This window comes from Zophobas morio, unplaced genomic scaffold, assembly GCF_036711695.1.
Source record: "Zophobas morio isolate AGI-343-1 ecotype UQ-CSIRO unplaced genomic scaffold, CSIRO_AGI_Zmor_V1 ptg000005l, whole genome shotgun sequence".
Classification (NCBI taxonomy): Eukaryota; Metazoa; Arthropoda; class Insecta; order Coleoptera; family Tenebrionidae; genus Zophobas; species Zophobas morio.
The window spans coordinates 8,089,268-8,110,535 of NW_026972110.1; the positions used below are offsets into that span (position 1 = coordinate 8,089,268).

At 32.1% G+C, this 21,268-nt stretch overlaps 2 protein-coding genes across 2 annotated transcripts in view; both read right to left on the reverse strand.

Moving 5' to 3' along the window:
- LOC135122575 (alpha-mannosidase 2) overlaps nucleotides 1–10,730 on the reverse strand; it is a 73,655-nt gene extending 62,925 nt beyond the window's left edge. Inside the window, exon 1 of the mRNA XM_064046843.1 lies at nucleotides 10,553–10,730. The gene's annotated coding sequence lies outside the window, so the exon portion shown is untranslated. The remainder of the gene's footprint in view (nucleotides 1–10,552) is intronic.
- A 6,598-nt stretch (nucleotides 10,731–17,328) lies between these two features.
- On the reverse strand, nucleotides 17,329–20,296 carry LOC135146514 (aquaporin AQPAe.a-like). Its single transcript, XM_064078646.1, has 6 exons — nucleotides 20,219–20,296; nucleotides 19,982–20,166; nucleotides 19,781–19,924; nucleotides 18,974–19,213; nucleotides 18,843–18,923; nucleotides 17,329–17,569 (listed from the first exon to the last, which is right to left on the reverse strand). Exons 1-6 carry the CDS (start codon nucleotides 20,232–20,234, stop codon nucleotides 17,447–17,449), a joined length of 789 nt encoding a protein of 262 aa, XP_063934716.1. The 5' UTR covers nucleotides 20,235–20,296; the 3' UTR covers nucleotides 17,329–17,446.
- Between the last annotated feature and the right edge of the window lie 972 nt (nucleotides 20,297–21,268).

Consider the following 21,268-nt stretch of genomic DNA (forward strand, 5'->3'; position numbering starts at 1 on the left):
TATTATTCTAACATAACTATAGTGGAAATTATAAGTAGGAAACGATTGCTTCTTATCTGCATTGACAACTGTCCTATCACGGCTACTGGAAGCTGATAATAATTTTTACAAAAATCCATTCGTTTCATTTTCAACAAGAAAATGTGGACTGTCATAATCTTATAACGCATGATCAACAAAAATCTCTAATTGGCACTAATTTTAACTGTTTTTGTCATTTTCCTTTGTGAGTAGCAGACGTTAAAAAAGATATCTTGTTCGATTAGCACCGACTTGCGAACGCTTTATATTTTCTTTGTAGTGCAAATATAACCGTTTAAATCTTTCAATAGTCAGATTAAATTCAGTGTACCATGTGATGGTACCGAAGTTATATCTAAATTAGAATTAATTATATCTTTATTTTTCACCGTTTTTATAATTGAAAATGATGGTATCTAAGATAAAAAACATACGTACGAACCAAATAGTCTTGTCGAACTGGTTCTGGTACCTTACTTTACTGCACATTTTCAACGCTAATAATTTCGGAAAGTAAAAACGTAAATTAAGACGAATTGTTTTACAAGTGATAATGGATTTTCTTATCTGTCAATTTTTTATTGATGTTTCAATCTTATTATAACATCTGTTATTATTATATACATTTATATGGTTTTAGTGTATTCATTTTCCATGTTGTAATATCTTTTAATATAGAACTTACTATGTTACCTATTTAAGTAGGAGGGATTGCTTAAAAATTTAATCAATCATGATGCATGTACAGATGCGGTCTGAGATCTTTCCAATTTTAAATAAACACGTTTTATGCAATATATTCTTATTTAAAAGAGGGTATTCCCGCTGTTACTCTATACGCAATTAAAATCACAAATATTTTTGTTAAAAGTGTTATTTGTAATGAAAAATATTTTTATAAAAGCAGCATAAAAGTCATGTTATTTTTGTTCAAAACAGCATAGCATGACTCACTTTCATACGTCTCTCGACCACCGATCTCGTGTCGTATTCATGTCAGTATGACATGCCTTGTTTTCAGCACTTGTAACGGAAATAATAATTATAGAGGATAAAGTATAGCAATATATTTGTATGTGCTTGTACAGCAACTATAATTAAGGAAAAAGGAATCATATAATTTGTGGTATTAAGATGTGCTCCTTCACACTTCTTTATACATATGATATTTGTGTACCTAACAGAAAATAATTCTACTAAAACAAATTACTAGACTATATTTTAAAGAGCGTAAATACAATTGATAAAAATCCATTAAATAAACGTTGCAATTGTAGCTGTAACACGAACATTAAAAAAACTGACCTAATGCAGAAATTTCCATCAACAAAAATAACTCGCCGCTTTCACCGTAGCCCAAATACAACAGAAGTAATTTACTGCGTTTTAACTGAACCAAATTACCATTGGGAATAGATTACGAGGCTTATTTAAAGTTTCGTCAATTTGGTTGGTGGACCGACATTTCCATAGTTCCATGTAAAAATCTGAATATGCAATAAGGGGTTATAAACAGTTTCAGACACATCAGGTTATAACCAAACCACAAATGGTGCTTTCATGTTTCGCACAACTGAAGATATGCAAATGAATAGTGAACCCTGGTTATGAGGACGGAATAGACAATTGCAGCGTCGAGTCGTGACGAAGAAGTTCTGGGTTAGATCGAGTGCATGTGGGAAATACCTATGTGCATTACTGAGAAACTATAATAATATGTAACTTTTAAAAACTTATAATTGAAAAACTCTATCCTTATACAAATTTCTGCCAACTTAAATATTGTACAGGTAGTGTATGCGATCATTTATCACAGTCATGCATAGTTAAGAATTTTCAGTTGACAAGTTAGTGAAGCGCTATCTTATAAATCCCAGAGGGACAGTGAATGAGCGATCTTGATGAAAACTCAACATTTGAAGCTTTTTATTAATAAAGCGTTGACAAGAAAAAACTCACTTCACCCATCACGTCTCTTTACCGAAATGCTATCTGTCAAGTGAACCGTTTTAGAATAAAACAAAATGAATTTTCTGCAACGTTACACTGAAAGACTATTCCAATCAAGTGGATCGTGCTGGAAGATTATAAAAATTACACGAACAGAGTTTACTTGTACAGAAAACTTGCAGTCATCTTGAAAAAATTCTCTTTACTTGTTTTGTAGAAATACAGTCCGGTTGACGATGCAAAGTCATAGGATGAATTACCTATATTACTTATCTGTGTTATTGTGTGTTTGTAGACACAGCTAATTATAATGATTTCTTTTCTAACTTAAGTAACAAAAACCATGACAGTAAAATAAATATAAGTAAAGTGATAGTAATTAGTAATAACTATACAAAACCATTTCACATTTTTGAAATTATTATGTTTACACAGTTACTTTTAATGTCTTGTAAAAAATTAATAAAATGTAAATTTAAAAAAATAGCAGTATCTGCTGTTCAGTTAAAGTAGCATACACGCTATCGGTCACCAGTCCCTTGTCAAATATGTAACTTAAAAATGTTTTTTCAAGGGTCAAAGCGTATTATATCTTGTTCTACATAAACCAATCAGTTGAAATTACCGGCAAAGGTCGCTATTTACGAATCAGCCACTTTTCATTCATTGTGAGCGGCCTGTTAATGCAATTGTGTTATTATTGTTTTTGATAGGCTTTATTTTAATGTCTTTTGTATGACGTTAATTGTATGAATCAAATAAAACTAATATGTCTCATTTTAATCAAAATATATCGGCAGTTCCTTGACGGTAGAAGTGATTTATTTGCATTTAGGTTTTAATATTGAAGATTTACGTTTATTATTGTTTTTTTTTTGTATAAAAGTATTACTTACTTTATACGACTAAAAACAATAATTTAAAGCGTAAAAGGCTTTTTGATCTTTAAGATTGAAGATGGTGTAGGTTTGTTTTTGTTATTTTAATTTGGAAGTAGGAGTTAGTGACATTGCAAAAATAATAATTTATAGTATAGAAGGCTTCTTAATTTTTTAGATTCAAAGAGGTTTAAGTTTCAATTTTTAAGATTTAAGAAAGTTTAAGTTTTTATTTTGTTTATTTTAATTTTCTATAAAAGTACAAGTTTGTAAAACTGGAAAGATGGTAGATAATATACAATATACAAGGTTGTTTTTGTTGTTTTTAGAAGAAATTTTAATTAGTTTAAATAGTTACTATAGTTACTTGTGTATCAAGGACGTAAAAAGAATATTTTCGGACGATTTGATGTTTGACAAGAAGTTTACAAATCAGACGAGGCCGAAAAAGTTCTCTTTGGTCGGGGTATGCACAACATTTTTTAGGCGACCATACAGAACAATAATTGCCTATGTAAGTGGTTTTAAGGTTAGAAAATCTTTTTTCGTTGTTGAAGAAAAAGTCCTGTAGATTTGATAAAAACCAAAGTTACTACTTTACTCCTATACTAAAAAAAGAAAGCATATTTCAAAACGATATTCAGTAAAGGTTGAGTTCAAACAACGGCACTTTTGGCTTTTTATTTAAAAAAAACTTGGGTCAAAAAACAAGGGCGCAAAAGTAAGTCTTCGACATCTGGGTAAAAAAAAGGAACAATTCAGTCCAAAAAGTGACAATTGAGTCCAAAAACGTAACACTTCATGGACGTTATTACAGCAGGTAAAGATCAAAAGAAAGATACTGAGTAAAATAAAAAAATAACGTACAAAGTACGTATCACAAACTTATAAAAATAAACTTAGATTTAGGTGCAACTTTGTTTAATTACTTAAAATTGCCAATAAAATAATTCAGTTAATAATACAGTCAGTTCTTTGATATACTTCTCAGCCCCTTGGACCCAAATTTGACAAAAACCTCAGTTTCTTCTAAAATATTTAGTTTGTAAGGTGATTGTTCCTTTCATACACAATTTAACCATCTTATTGTCTATCAAGGACTACATATTTTGAAATAAATATTGTTAATTGTTTGCATAGTTTTTCGTTTTGTTCAATTTTTTTAATACATAATAGAAATTTTCTGTTTTACATAGAAGTAGTCATAATAATTTATTGGTTAATATAATGTCGGCGACGCCCTAAATACGTCCTATTTGCCATATACTAAATAAAGCATCCCTTCAAGCTAAAAACAAAGACGTTTACAGAATTTCGAGATATCGATCCGTTCCCATGATACAATGCCGCGGAGTTTTATCTGGGATACCTGCATAATATTAATAACCTTTAAAGTATCTGAGCTGTTATATGATCATGGTTATACAAATCCAAATCCCCGTACAAATTTGGTACAATTTCAGCTGTTTTCGAACACATTTTGCGACAAAACTAAGCAACCAATTGTGAAGAAAAAAACGTGCGTTTAGAACTAAATCTGAAGCCCGCTGGATCTTTGAAATTGCAAAAAAAATCAGTTCTGTGTAAAAAAAAAAATACTAAAACCCTAACATGGCTTTGCACTATATTTTTGTGGCGACTGTGAGTTTTTTCATTCGAAATACCCTTGCATTACACCAGAAATCAACTCTCGAATTTTTTTTTCAACTGTCTTTGTCACACGCTGCGCTGCACCGACTCGTAAATCACGACAAGTCAAATATTTATGTCCAATACAATGGGCCATTGAAGTACTTGACGATTTCATGCGACTCTAGCTTGAGTATTTTGTTGGTTTCCTATTCAGCTCTACTTCGCATAAAACATCCCTAAGGCAAGGTGTGTAGAAAAATTAATATGTAATACGACGATTTTGCAATGAGCACAGTTTGGGAAGTATCCCCTTAAGACATTTTTTATGTACCTTCGTCAAAACTGGAAACAAAAATTCAGTGGCATATTAAGAAAACGGAAATTTAAAAATGAAAGAATATAGCTTTTAAAGTAACGTCAACTAATAGATATTAAAAAATGCGCCCAAAAATATAACAAAATTTTCATTTCAACAACTGCAACTTTTTAAAGTTAATTAAATAGCTTACGGTACTACCGTTTTCTGATAAAGATGACACAAGAATGAATAGAAGTTAACATGTTAGAAAATATATAGATATGTAAATGGAAAAACAATAATTACGAAATCTGTTTACGTATAGGTACGTTACTTTGATGGGGCAAAATAAACACCGCCTAATGATACAATTTGAAATGAAAAATTGACCACATTATGAACAATGCAAGCAATCTACGTTTCGTTGTAATTTACAACTTGGAACGTAACCAAATTAAACGCTATGATGTAATACAAATTAAGCACCTACAATAAAAAGTGTTTATGTAACCTTTCACCGAAACTTTAGACAATCGATGCGACGGTTTAAATTTTTTATTACAGAATTTGGATTGTCAGCAGCTATTTTAATAGCTTCTTATCGTAAAGATAAAGTTATGACATTATTGATATATTTTTCAAAATGACTATTCCATATTTTTCTATTTTGTATTTTAAAAAATCCAAATTTTTATTGCATGATGACAATTAGATCGTTAAACGCACCATATGAAAACACATATCGAACAAGTACTTACACACCACGGAACCGGGAACAATAAAAAATAGAATTAAAAAAAAATTCAGACACGCTGAACGCTCATTCAAAAAATGTTCTGTTTATCTTTGATAATAATATCGTTTCCTGTTTCCAAAATAGCTCGTCGTCTGGGTTACATATAAAAATTAGCCCGTATTGTAAAGTACAGTCTACAAAAATCGTCCACTAGTTGGCGATGGACCTGCAAGCTGTCTTTCTCATCCTCTGTTTCTCACAACAGGGGTGAGAAAGGCAGTCGCTAACTACAGGACTATCTATTTTTGTGGATCGGGATTTATACGTATATGTATATATTTATCTGTCTTTTTCAACTAAATTGACCTGTGTGGTCAAGGCAATAAAGCCGCAAAATACGTGTAGTTTATACAGATTTGTTTAACTGTACAAAAGTTGTCGTATGTTTATCTTTTCTAGTAGTATGTACCTAGTTTCGTAAATCTACATGAACTCTAAAAATATTTCTGAATTACTTTAGTTGTTTATTAGTTTAGAAACACAGGTCAATTTAAGTTGGAAAACTATACTTGTGTTGAAACGTTCTTGAATTGTATTTCTAAATTTGTTTTATTGGATTTGTTCCACATCTTATGATCAGTGTCTAAAACAGTAAATATCTCAACTCGTCATATCATATACTAAGAACAAAGAGACATCACGTCATATTAAACTTTATAATTTATTTAGAAAACTTTCACACATTTTAACACCTACGTTAACAAGATACTTGTTAATTCATATAATAATTACAGAATTTGAAATGTTTGTAATTTTCACCAGAGTCAAAAAGTTTATTAACAGAATATGTAGAAACTGATTGAGTTAAAGAGCACATTCAGAATGTTTTTATTCTGAAGTTTTCAATTACTTAATCCTACTAATATAAAAAACTATTTATTAATGTAACTTTTATTTTAAAATTTGAAATGTAAACTGGATTCATCTGTAAATTTTTTGCTCCTTTAACCAAATGTTGCATGGACTAAAATTTCTTTGTCCTTCGTCCTTGGCAAGCAGACGTGAATTTATTAGTGGAAGTTAATTACACTCGTTCTTGTAAAGCAAGTTTATTGCTCGAAGATTTCATTACACCGAGAGGTACGATGCAGTTATGCAATGTGGAAGTACGAAATTATCTCATTTCTGTTCGTGCAAATTTAATTTCCAATTACCCTCTCATTAACAGTCGTCCTTGAAAGGTTGTAATTCGGGCTCAATGGCTGTTATTTTCTGCTTCGACAATTTACCTTATAATTATTACACAAGCGCCCTGAATTTTTATTACTATTACTCCAACTCTGGATTAAGGACGAAATGAAAAAATAATTTGACGGTGTTAGCTTTGTCGGTAAAAAACTGTAACTCATCAGAATCCCTTAAACGAATTCTTATGAAGATGGATCGATTGAACTCATGCTGCGAAATTTCCCTTTGTTTGAAAGAAAATTCTCAGTGAATTAATTTAAAAATGTTGCCTGCTGGGTGTGTAATCGTGCTCGGTATTTCTAGAAAATTATTGAAGTGAATTACGAATTCAAAGTACTAGTAAAACCACAATTAGATACCAAGATAATATTCAGTGAACTGGGACGGTATTCTGGACTGAAAAACCAACTCTGGGCCCCATATAAACGACTAGGAGGGACAGAAACAGCAAGAAAGTACCTCTTTGTTATGTAATAGAAATTCCACCACTTTAATTTGAGGTAAAATTGGGGTCGAGTCGTAAAATTTTTAATGGTGTGCCGACAATGTGCGTACGTAAAGAAGGTCCAATAAAATTCTGGTGGCTTCATTACAGGGCAACAATGAGTATGTACAACCATCTACGCAAAAAAAAACCGAAAATATCGTACTTATTTTACTGTTTGATAAGGAAAATTGAAAATTAGATATTATTTTTTAGACTTGTAACAAAAATGTTTCTACGTTACAACCGTAAAAAAATAATTTAAACTATAAAAAAATTAACAATTAAAAACAATGTGGATTCATAAAGCACAAGTATAAGAGTATATCATTTTATAAAATTGAAAAGCAAAATTTTAAGGTGACGTCATTTCAGTGTGGGAGAGGACGATCAGACAAATTTTGGTTAGCGTTTTACCATTCACACTATATTCGTAGCACACAAAATTTGCCAAAAATCGGTCCGATAGTTTCAAAGCTTATCTGCCTAATAAGAAAAATGGACACGGCAGACAACGGACGCTGTGAAGAATATTTGATATACTCGATGGATTTACTCATTTGATCTGACAGAAAAATGAATAAAAACTAACAAGTATTGTCACGTTTGACGTGTATACATATATAATACACCAACAGCTATTTTAAAAATTCAAATAAACGATTTTTTATTGCAAAATAACTATTAAAAAACATATAGTAATTTACTAACTTGTATGACCTCTACATGGTTATCAATACTTACTTCCGAATTTACGTGTTTAATGTGCCCACAATAATACATATTGTTTAAAATTTGACAAGTTTTTAAAAAAGTGTGTATGTATGTTCATGACTAATGTGTTACTGATTCCCACGAATATTACAACCATGGAAAGTTTAATTAAATATACTGTATTGCCTACGATATAACGGAACTTTAAACACATCCACTTTGAAAAATCACAATGGCAATTTGATTACATAATAATAATAATGACAACGTAATTATAGAGATGGAGCATCGAGATAAATAATATATTTCAATAAAAATTATCATATTTATTTTTAGATGTTGAATATGCACAAGATTAAAAAAACCCAAATAATACGAAAAACAATCACTGGGAAAAGTCGTCTTTTAAAATGCGTATCATAGGAATTATATTACACAAGGTGCTAATAACTAACTATAAAAAATGAAATTTAATCTATACCTACTTTAGTGAAAGTGTCCATATAAAAAAAAAACTTTTGACGAATAACATGAGTAGAAGTTGTTCAACTTTCATATTTTGTTCCAAAAATTGGACCGTATTTACTAATTCAAACAAACCTGTTCTAGTTTTCACAAACTTAAACCTAAAAGATACAAAATGCCCCATATGTGTAGTAAGTAGAATATGAAATCTGCAGAAAAAGAGAACATTTAACTTTAAACCTCACTCAGTAATAACACTAATAACTAACATAAGTCGACATAAAATAAAATTCACACTCAAAACCTTTTTACCGAAGCTACGTAAAGTAACAAGGTCACTGATCATAAAGTATAATGTAAACCTCAAATATGATACCAACTAAAATTTACTTTCATTTACAGAAATTACCAACTAGACTGTCCTGCCTAATTTCACTGTACTGAATTCTTTTAACGAGTGTGTCAGACCGAATTAAGCGAGGATTTTTTCTTAATCATAAATTTGCATTCTTAAAGAAAACTTGATTGTTCAGTAACTTGACGAGACAAATTGTCCTCATAAAACGGTGAATATGCGTGGTGAATCTAACGAAATGAAAAAATTTTTAAATTCGATGCGATAATTTAATGAATTAGTTTTATTTGTCCCAACAGAGTCATGCTGACATAAAATTAGGTCTCAATACGATCAAGAACAAATGAGGGAGAGCTTGGATTTTCAGCGATGTAACTATACAAGGGCCAAACAATAATTTAAATTTTAAAATTTTATTTTCAGTTTACGGAATTCAAAATGAAGATAACGTCGTCCATTGTATGTACATGGTCGAAAATTATATAGCTATAGAATTATATCCTGTCGTATATTTTAGCAATTAACTAGATAACAAGTATAAGGTCAGACATCTTTATAGTGTTATTAGGTTATTGCATACCTTATATACTCAGCAGTGAATTAATTCTTATAGATAGGATACACAAATTTGAAAAGCTCTTGTGTAGGTTCCATAGATATCACATAATTACGTTTGTGTTCGCTCGATAATCATTACTGCTATACATATATGTAGTAATTAAAGTTAATACACATATCTATATTTTTTACAGAAATATTATTTTTTTGCGGTAATTCCTTTCCCCACTTTACCCTACTCGGAGAAAGAGAGACTCCGACACCGACTTTTCTTTCTCAGCTAGGTACTGCCGTTTTCACAAGTTAGACAGTTATTTTAATTTTTCTGCATAAAACGCCTACCACATTCACAAAACGAAACATCTGTCATTAAAATTCATGTAAACACGACCCTAGATCAGTTTTATGCGACAACAAAGTACGTAATGAAAAAGATCAAGATATTTTATTCGAATTTTCAACACAGCAACAACATCCACAATCAGTGGATGCAGCGTAGACAATATTATAAATGTTTAGTACTTAACACACCGGGTTGTAACCGGTATTGCAGAATTTATCTAACCGGAGGAGATCCATGTACATACATTTTAGCACACAGCTTTTGCTACAAAAATAAATCTGAACAAGTACGTTTTTGAAAATTACATTTTGACGTATTATGCGTACTTCAAATTCGTTGCTAGACTTGTAACTCAAAAAGGTAAGTTCTAATTAAAAATAATGTTTACATGTAGTTTCCTTGTTTTCTTAATCAAGAATCTATATATAACAGCATTTGACGTCAGTTTTAGTGTTATAAGCAATCTATTTTGGTGTTTTAGGGTTTTGGCACAATTAACACTTATTAATTATGTCCATGTTTTTGCTACGTTATATAAAAATATGAACTGAATTACAAAACTTTATTATTAGCCTGAAAAAAAATCTTATCGAAAGTGTGGGTTAGCACTCTTACTGATTATTGTGCGATTAAATGCTTAGATTTACTCTCACTGCAATATTACAATTTTCCAAACTAACTTGTTTTCGTTAATTTATTATCGTGTATTTATCCTTATAATAAAAAGTAAATAATGTCATAAAAACTTATAAATTGCCGAAACCTAAATTCCAAATTATCTTAATTGTTATTCTGTGGAAAGTCGGACCCTGACAGTGGTCAAGACAGGTATATTTACAACTTTTATTTTTCAAGAAGAAAAAAACTTACCTTTATTTAATGTTTGCTTCTTCGGCCATGCTTTTTGATTAAATTTATTAATAACATAAATTATCGTAAATACTTAAACCAACACCCGCGGTTATTTAAAATTATTGTACTAATGTTTATGTTGAAACATCAAAATGTGTGTACTTCCACCGCCATCTCGATTACAACTGTTTTGTTTAGTGTTTAGCGGTACTGGCGCAGTAGTAGCAGCGGTCTAGGAGCAAGTGAAACGAAGAGATGGATTTCTTTAATCAATACAGAGTGGAGGGAAGTTTAAAGTGATGCTTGACATATAAAGGTTTATTTTATTATTAATATTAATAAGTAACATAGATTAACACTAATATAAAGAATGATTAGAAACATTGTTTTTCGTCCAAGTTAGACTAAATCAGCTTCGTTTTGATAATGGAATTTTTTAAATTCTGATGAATGCGACACTGTTAATGGTTTCGGATTTCTGATTTAAAAAAGGCGGCAAACACTCATGTAAAATCAAAACTAACTTGATGAACAGTAGTTTAAAAACACATTATTGCGCTATCAGCGATCTGTTGTTACCGTTATGCTGCACCGATAACTTACCGTCCAGCGTCAACTTCATCTACATATTTGTCAATCGTTCTTTCAGAATATCAAAGAGTACAAAATGAAATAATACTCATAAGTTTATTGATTACAACTTTTGTAAATCCTGCATATGCATAAATGCACGGTCTATTATTTCTAAGATTAATGGAACCGGACATCGGTTTTAATTTAAGTCTCTGGTTTTAAATCTCAATTTAGTGTAAAACTAGTTATTTAGTAATGTAAACAAAATGTAATACGACTTTTGGTCATCTAATGTACCTTTCCATGAATATACAAGTCTTTAAAATTACATTGTTGGGACTCAGCAGCCTATGCTTTATGCAACCAAATATTCAACAAACACACACAATTGCCTGTACGAATAAGAGATGAGAACCAAAATATAGTGGTGCGATTGTTACTTTGACCCCTTAAATAATTTATCACAACCCTGCAGCACAACTCAATAAATATAATGACCGGCAAATGGTTGAACAACTTCTCTCAACATGGACCTTAAAATTTTAATTTGTAAATAACCTATGCAATAATAATAACGTTTATTCCCACAGCATATCTAACCTTTTGATGATGAGTTTCGAAATAATCATGTTATGTTCTTGATTCACAGATGTAGGTAACTTTTAGTATCACAAAAGTAGGTATCTACTGATTTATGCTTTCCTTTAACATATTTCTTACTGAGACAATATTGTGAAAAAAGACTGACAATATTAATATAGGTCTTGAAAATATTTTTATTTGCAAATGATGCAAGGGCCCAAAAAGTGACTACTACTAAAATGCAATGGTGATTTCGCAAAAAAGCTGTTGCGAAAATTATCAACACATGTAGGTGATAATGTTAGTTTTTTTAAAGTACCTAGTCCAATAAAATTTCAATCCTTTCAATGTAGTATACATATAACCATGACGAAATTTTTTAGATGAGTCATGTGACAGTCACTGTCCACAATAAAAAATGATAACAGTAAAAACTGGACTAAAATCAGCCTAAACAAAACAAAATATTTGAGCACAACATTACAAATCACAACTGAACTTGTAAAACTCATTGATTTTGTTCACATAATAAATTCTCTCAGCTTTTCGAACATAATTTTTGTATAAAATTCCCTTCGACATAAGGTCTACTTAATAAAATTACAATATTCCTTATTAATTAATACAATATTTGTTGTTTGTCTTTGTAATTGACGGAATTGATATGGGTATCTTAGACAAAACATATACATATGTATCATTTAATGTTAAAATGTTAATAAATATGAATTTACTTAAAAACATGGTTTAAGGTGATTTGAACAAAATCTCCTTTGCCCCTAAAGTACAGTAGAATATATTCAGCTTTTTCGAAGTTATAAAATTTGATTGTGATAATTTTATTTTTTTATATGGTACCCCTTATAAGTTAAAATAAAGATGTGTGTTTATTGTTAAACTAAACGCAAAGAAGCGTGCGATGTGCATGTTATAAGTGAATTTTTCCATTACAAAATTTTGTGATGACGTCATCAAAATTTTAGCTAGAACACCTATATCAATTTGGATAGATGCAGTGTATCACTAATAATAATAATAACAATACTGCATTCTCAAATTTTAAAAAATATAAATGCATTGATAAACCACAAGTGTAGGTAGATCTATAATATTTTACATATTTTATTAGATAGGATTTATTCGGCAGAATTTCAAAATGACGTCATCCATTTCTGGGAGGGTGTAAACGGATACATTTTGACTAACGACTTATCATACGTACGATAACCTTAAAACGTTTGCAAGATTTCATAAAGCTTTTGCAAGATACAAAAATAATACCACTTCGAATAAATATAGTTGTTCAGGGCATTTTCAGGGTAACTTTACATTTACATCTCTTTGTTGCTCTGAAGTGTACACCCTATTACAAATTGTGTCTGCTATACTGTAATAAAATGGTACACCGTACACCTATAAAATAATTGTACTTTTTTCATAGTAAATGACAAAACAACATGTAACAGTTTTAAATAGTATAGATCTTCCACAACTGCTGTTCGCCTGTTTGTAAGGAAGTTAGTCCTAACCATTAATAGTGCTGCGAAAGAGATCGAGCCGTTAAGTTTTGCAATTAGCTCTACTAATCCTCTAGACTTTCTGTTTACCTGGTATAAGGTGGCTTCATTGTGAGTATGCCAACGCAGAAAGCTGGTTAATAAATTATGATAATGGGACGTGGAAACATTAAATTTTTACTTAATGAAAAAAATTGGTCGAAAGCTCGAAAGTAATTTCAACAAAACTTCCCTCGCCCTTGAAGTATAACCGACAAATCCAGGGTATAAAAAAAAAATGGATACAGATGACAGACAGGCAGACAGACCATAGACAGGCGGAAACGGGAGATCACTTTTTTCCTGCTTTAGTGGTTATGATTTATGACACGTCGAGAAAATATGAAAGTGGCAATTCGCCCGATGGACACGATTACTATATTTCCTTAGCGTACGATAGGGAAGTAAAAATTGGTCAAAAGTTGTTTTGATAGAACTTCCCTCGTTCAGGAAGTACAATGGAACATATAAAAAAATTGTAAAATTTGATTTTGCGGATTTTATATTTCTTATGAGAAACCCTATAAGTTGAAATAAACGTATAAAAACAGGGTAATTATTTCATCTGTTCACGCCTGGATAAGTCTGGATATGCAACACATTTTACTTTCCACAAACTACTTCGTCTTAAATTTTTTATAAACAATAAATAACGTGTATATGGCAATGATTCCACCAAAATTATGACAAATTAGTTCTAGCTGTCAAATTATTTTCAACTTTTGATAACAATGTTTTTGAATTCCGAAATTAACCGGTGTACTTTTAACTTTGGGAAAGTGTGTGATAGAAATTTCGATGCTGCCGCTTGTCTATATGCCAGGCGATTCCTTCTAACCAAGCATTTAGAAAACTTGAAAAAAAGTTACGAAAAATTGATCAATTTAAGAAACCTAAGATAGGCGTCGTACAGTAATAACGTCGGAAAATGACTCTGCCTTGACTGAAATTATAGAAAAAAATCCTCACGTGAGTCAACAGTAGATCATAAAAAGACAATTGCAGATTAGTCAGAGTTCGGTTTGTAACATTCTGACGGAACACCGATTTCACCAATGCCATTTCAGCCGTTCCAATTCAAAATGAAGATCATTTACGTGAAAGGATCGTGGTGTCGTACAGATTTTCACATAACACTCGAGATTCTAATTAGACTACGTAGAAATTTTGGACGCAGGATAGTGCTGTGTGAAGAAAGATAAAGCGGGTAGTTATTATTAGGATCAATTGTAGTGTACCGGTTCAAATTAAATTTAGCGCCACAAAGAATGACATTTTTTCTGTAATGTAGATTTGCGTTTTTCTTAAAGAGCGGTTGGGGAGCTTTCGCGCCTCTGTACCTTCAGACACAGTATATCTTCAGATTTTCAGATTAATTTCAACAGTGGTAGAGTGCGGATGCAGGTCAACAGTGGTAGAGTGCGGATGCAGGTCCACACTATAAAAAGTCACATGTGTTTGAGATGTATACGTTTGATAAAATTTTACAAAGGGCACTTCTCGATTTCGCACAAACTGTTTGCACACAACTCTTCTACAGCACCCCCTGATCACGTTCCTCACCTTCAAATGTTGTGGAAATGCTTACTTTTGCCACAAAAAAATTGTTAAATTTCCCATTTACACACTCTTCAATGGAAAGCCGTTTCCAACATAACTTAACTTTTTATAGCCAGCAACACGCGTAGGTATAATGTGGGGTTTTTAGTGGACATACCCCTAAACGTGACACTTCTTGCTCAGTGGATCATTTAGTTATTGGAATTCGTGCGAGTTCAACTGTGTGTATACTTGGTTGCCTACATGTGGAGCAACTAATAGGGTGCAAACCATAGGGTGAACACTAAATATTTTTTTCTAACACAAGGAACCATTTGCACAACTTTTGAAGATAAGGAACGTGATCAGGGGGTGATGTAGAAGAGTTCTGCGGAAACAGTTCGTGCGAAATCGTGAAGTGCCCTTTGTAAAATTTCACTTCATGTGTAAGTAAAGTTTAATATGATTTTTAATTGATAATAATTTGTCAATCTCACGTAATACTACGGCGTCTGGCCATTCTGCAATTCGACACATTTCATCATTATTGTTTAGACTAGCGTTGGCTGGGTAGCTGGCTGGTTTTCCCGGACCGCGTTCGAACTTCTTAAAAGCGATAAAATTGTCGCTGGGAATTATACATTTTATTTTCTTGTATGACGACAAAAAAAAAACATTATACCAGAAATATTTGAATGCAATTTTTTACAATATTTTAAATTGTGAAATATCTCAGGATATGGATGGTTCTTCTTAAATTATTATTTCAATTTAAATACATTCATCTTTGGAACCCTAACATAGTTTTTGGCAGTATTCAAGATGTAAAATTTTAAAGATTGAGTCGCTTTGGAAATAATCAGCGAAATAAATGTCGTCGTGGATTCGAAAGGGCAAATGGGATTTAATGCTGATTTTGTGTTATGTTTTATATGTTTTATTATTCCAAATCTGGAACATTGATTTTCGAAAGTACCTCTCAAAGCGATGTATAAACAAATCAAATCATATTTTGTGTTTTGGCCATATTAGACATGTGTTTTATGTATTTATGTGTTGGGGAATTCGATTCACGATGTACTCTTGTTTCATTAATTTTGCTGAATTGAATTCGGTTGGCTACTTCGGGCAAAGTCAAGACTGCCTAAATTTTCCTGTCATTCATATGACTGTTTATTCACAATATCGGATGCCGCCAACGCAAGATATGCGGAGCGTGGCCTACTGGTAAAGGAAACTTTACTAGGGGTAGCCAGTGTTGTGTGTCGGGATAATACTTGAAGCAGCTGCCTCAAGCGCCAGCGAACACAACCTATTTATTTATTTTCTTTTCTTTCTATTCGTTCCTATTTTGTTTGAAGTTTGCCATTTCTAGTTGTTTGACGTCTTTGTTGCCATGTATGACATCAGTGGCGTAACAATCAGTCTACGGGCCTGTGTTCTACAACACTGTGGGGCCCCTAACGAACAGCGAAATAAAAATTATTTCAAAATACGAGTATAATGAGTAAAGTATGAGTATATTGCAATTAGGGCTTACGTTATATTAAAATCATTCTACCTGAAACACTGAATTAAAAAACAAAATATAATAAATACCTAAATACGTATAATCAAAATATATATTAGAAATAAAAATGCCCGTTGAAGATTTCAAAGCATTCGGTTTTGCAAAATGTTGTTTTATAATTTTTAGTTTTTTTTCCAAAAAACTGAACGTTTCGGGTAAAAACTCAACAGGGAATTATAAACTACATGCGTAGGACTATGTTATTTTGTACAATTTAAAACCCATTTACTGTGTACAATTTTGAAGTGACGTCATCAAATTGTTGGTGGGTATGATTAGTAAAATTTTTGTTAGCATCGAACCATCTACACGATGGTTAAAATATACATACAAAATTTGTTAGCAATCGATTCAGCAGTTTCTCAGATTATGTGTCTAATAAATAATGATACAGACACCAGTCAGTAGTCAGTCAGACAAACAGATAGACATACAGACAGACGGAAACGGGAGACTACTGTAGGGGTCATAAAAGGTCGAGAAAACGTAAAAGTGGAGAGTCGGTCGACGGACTCAATTACAATACTTCCAATACTTCCTTCGCTTTCGCTCGGGAAGAAAAATGAGTTTCAACACAGTTTTTGAAGTTGTTGAACTTCATTCAAAACAAAGCACTTTCATGACCGCAAAATGTAAATATACTATAGCGCTGTGATATTGTTGTTCAAAACACTGCACAGTGCATTTAAGTCATCAATTTTTAAGATGGAGAATTAGCTCTATCAGCACTCACACAACAGAATTTCAAACACAGAAGACTGATAAAATGCGACAGTTACATCGAAGCTTTCGGAACTCTCTTCGTCCGAAACATTGACCAATACCACATTCTAGCAACCTTTTTATTAAAAAAACGTGCTCATAACTTCGACAATTAACAAATAAATTAAAAATAACAATATTTTTAACAAATATTATGTTTTGTTTTTGCATATTAAAAATCAGAAACTAATTCATAATAAAAAATTGGGAAATAAAGTGGAGGTAAGGTTATACTATAGCATATCTCTTTAACTATTCTACCATAAAGTTTGAAGATCAAAAAACTACAATACACGTCTGTGTTAAGTAAAATTAGTTTTTGAAATTTTATTATGCTTTTTCTTCTTCCGCTGGCGGTGCAGTTACATCTTGCGACGGCTCAAGCTGGATGAAAAATATAATATAAGTAAGTGCTCCTAAGACACCTCCTAGTAACTGTCCAATCAAGTACATCTAAAAATAAAATTATTTCAGTACTAAAAGGAACATTGAAGAATGAGATCTCATCTAAAACTGTCAACCCCCAATAAAAATATGTCATTCTTGTCATATATTTTTTATTCTGAAAACAGAACTCACTGAATTAGAAAAATGTGAATGATATTATTAGTAAGCCCGCATTTTTGGACACGAAAATTGCGTACCAAAAATTGCATCTAAATTGCAGCGTTTCAAAATTGTATTGCACAGCTGCTTATTTTCAAATTAAAAGGTGGTGGTTAATTTTTTCAAAATAAACACTGTACTAAAATATGTATGCTAAAAACAAATTGTGTGTAACAAGTAGATACTTAGATATGCAAGGTATTAAAAAATCACGGATAAGTTCTATTATACGTTGTTAAGAAACCACTGAAAACCTTGCAAAAATTGTTAAAAAATGTCTGAACTAAACTTTGGAAAATATTAAATTTCAAAGTTGAAGAATTGACGTCGCAATTTTAATCTTTTTAATGTGCTACCTTCTTAATATAGGTACAGCTAAATATTTCGTTGGATTACTTTTTGATTTAACTGAAATCTGACAACGTTGGCTAATTTAAATTAATAGCATTTTCTAATCTAGTAGCAAGTTATCAAATAACGAAATGTTGTAGTCGTTACTGGCTCTTATTCTCTTTGCAATTTCTATTGAAACACCACCTGTTGATTTTGCTTAAAATTTAGCAATGGGTAACAGCTTTCGATTGATTGACAACGGCTTTTAGTTAGAAAATTGTCTGAATATGAACGTTGCCAAATTTGCGAATAACAAGTGGTGTTTCAATAGAAATGACAAAGACTAACACTAATAAAAATAATTTCAAACGACTTCTACTACCTCTATCAAAACACCACTTGGTAACTGTAAATTTGGCAACGTTCGTGTTCAGACTACTATTTTTCTACTGTGTTGTTAAATACTGGGTGACTATTAATGATTGGGATTTTTTGTGTCAGGTTGGCAACATATTTAAAATTTTTTGACGGCATTCTTGACTTGATTGTCAAAATGAAATTTAGGACCCCATGTCATCCTCTCACCACGTTTGTAAGGCATGTTAGGCGTGCTCCTGTCAAAGTTGAGAACTGTTAACTGACATGTTAAGACTGCCTAGTTATTCAGAATTACCAACACAAAAGTTTAGTCACCCAGTATTAATATCATATGTATTTGTCAAAACATTCAAATTAAAAGCAATTATTATCTTTTTGCCACAATAGTTTTCTTAACACAAAGACTTACATGACAATACTCCCAAAAATTGTTTACTGCAGCTGCCGCCAAAGTCCTTGCAGGATTCAGGAAACCACCGGTAAAAGGCCACTAAAATTTTTAACAACATTATGAAGTCTAGTATGAACATTCGTCCTTACAGCAGCAATCGTTAGCCCCGATATTATAACACCAAGTCTTAAGGGTCTGGAATCGATCCACTTCTCATTCCTTAAATCCCACATTCCGCAAAATGACATAGTTAATAAAAATGTGATAACCCCTTCTAAGCCCAGAGCTTTTCCTCCTGACATTTCGGCACTGATTCGAGGTGAACAAAATTTGTAATCGCCGTCTCTGGGGTTTGGTGTACCATAAACGTATAAGTTTGGTAGCAACAACTAAAAGAGAATTATTGGTCTTGTTATGTTCTGACAGGTCTAGCTTTAGTTTATAGTGTTATTAACTTGGTTATATGATCAAACTCAAAATATATATTCGCAAGCAGATAGTTTTATTTTATAATGTTTAAAAAGACTTTGTTTTACTGAGAATTTCTTTTCGTTCCATCCGTTATAAATGATAGATATCGATTCCATGCATTATCCAATTACTACTACTTAAACTTTACTCTCAGTGAGCATAAAATATTCACCAACTTAACAGAAAATTCTTCATAGTGGTGGTCCTTTGAATTGTGACTAATTTCAAATATTGTGTAGTGTCGTAAATAAATTCCCTGTATATTAAAACAAAATAGAGGTTTATGATTAAACAGTTCTGCTTATTATCCTGCATATTTAAAGTATAGTTCGGTAAATTCTGAATTTTGTGTTTATTTAATTTCAAATACAAATTATATAGCAAGTGCTATTTTAATACTTACGTGATGTAAAATATAATTCAGTTATATTATTGATTTTATAATCAATTGATTAAAAAAGAAAGATCACAGCGTATATATTTACCAGAAGCATTATCTGCGCAGCAAATGCCCCTGTAAACTGAGCCACTATGTAACATAGTGCATCGATCACCGAAAGTTGTCCAATTAATACGGAGGTAATACTTATCATAGGATTAACATGACCGCCTGATATTCTCCCAAAAATCTAGAAGCATATACAAAATTACGAAGTAGATAAAAAGTTAAAAAAGCATAATGCTACCTGCATTGCGATCATGACACCCATCCCGAGGGCGAACGGACTTTCCATTTCTAACTCATGAGAACGTTCGAATGTACTTCCCATACAACCAATGCTTACAAATATTACAGTTCCACAATATTCTGCGAATGCTAGTGATAGCTTGTCTAACCAGGATATTTCACTTTTTACTTTCACAAACTTCCCTAAAAAAAGGAAATTAATTTTTTTGTCTAAAGATGCGTATCATCAGTTTACAGAACTTCAGATTCATTTTAAACCAATAAACTAGAAAATATTTAACGTTTGGTATTTTTTAACAGAAACCAAAACAATTTTTTGACGTTTGATATAACTATAGTTACATTTATATCTGTGTGTTTATCAGAATGCTATGGAAACAAACATTGAGAGAATGGTAATCTTATAGGTAATCTATGGGTAATCTACACATTGATACAATCATATTAAGTATGTATAAAAGTGTTTGACTTCACTGACTAATTCATCAACGCAGAACCTAGACTACTGAAGCTAGAAACATGAAATTCGGACAGTGGGTTACCTTTGAAATGAGAGCACCTATTAAGAAACGATTTTTGGAAATTCCACCCCAATGGTTATTGTGGCAAGCACCAGCTGAGTCGATGACGGTTAGGAGGAGTCTTGTTTTTTTAGACCCTATTATCATACAGCCACATACCGGGGCCTTTTGGTCCATTGTGTGCGAGCCCCTATAATATCGAGTTTTAAAAGAGTCTTGCGCCGTTAATAAAAACCAGGATACAATTTATAGGCGCACCTCGAATATCGTGGCTTTACAAGCTATATGTCCAGATATCCAGCTGAGTACAATTTTTGTGTTGTGCTCCGCTAAATCCTGTATTCGATTGTGACATTTCCTGACAAGCTGCGATGTGTGCCTGCTAGCTTGCAAGTCTAGCTTTCTGTGAAGATATAGATTCCAGAGGGAGTCCTTTGCATATATTCGGTGGTATGTTATTCAATAATTTCGAGACATTCAGATTTGCTTCGTTTGAGTATATGCCGGAGCTTGATCCCTCACAGGATACCCAACAGTCCGTTTAGAAGGTGATCCAGGGACAAGTGATCCACCCTCCAACCACGCATCTTTCGCCGTAACGATTTGCTGCAGGACCAACCCAGCAGACTTTCCACGTGGTGGATTAGGTACAAGGTAGTACAAGGGTATATTTTAGCCGACAACCCTTCCCGAACATGGTTGTAGCCTCAGCATACATATTACGCCCAGGTTTAGGGATAAAAACAGCTCTTACTTCCCTCCAG

Excerpts from the sequence above, each read along its gene's own strand:
- LOC135146514 (XM_064078646.1), bottom strand. Across the intron at positions 19,925-19,981 it reads GTGTCATGATCGCAATGCAG|ATTTTTGGGAGAATATCAGG; the intron begins GTAGCATTATGC and ends ATATGCTTCTAG. Across the intron at positions 19,214-19,780 it reads CTGCGCAGATAATGCTTCTG|TTGTTGCTACCAAACTTATA; the intron begins GTAAATATATAC and ends ATTCTCTTTTAG.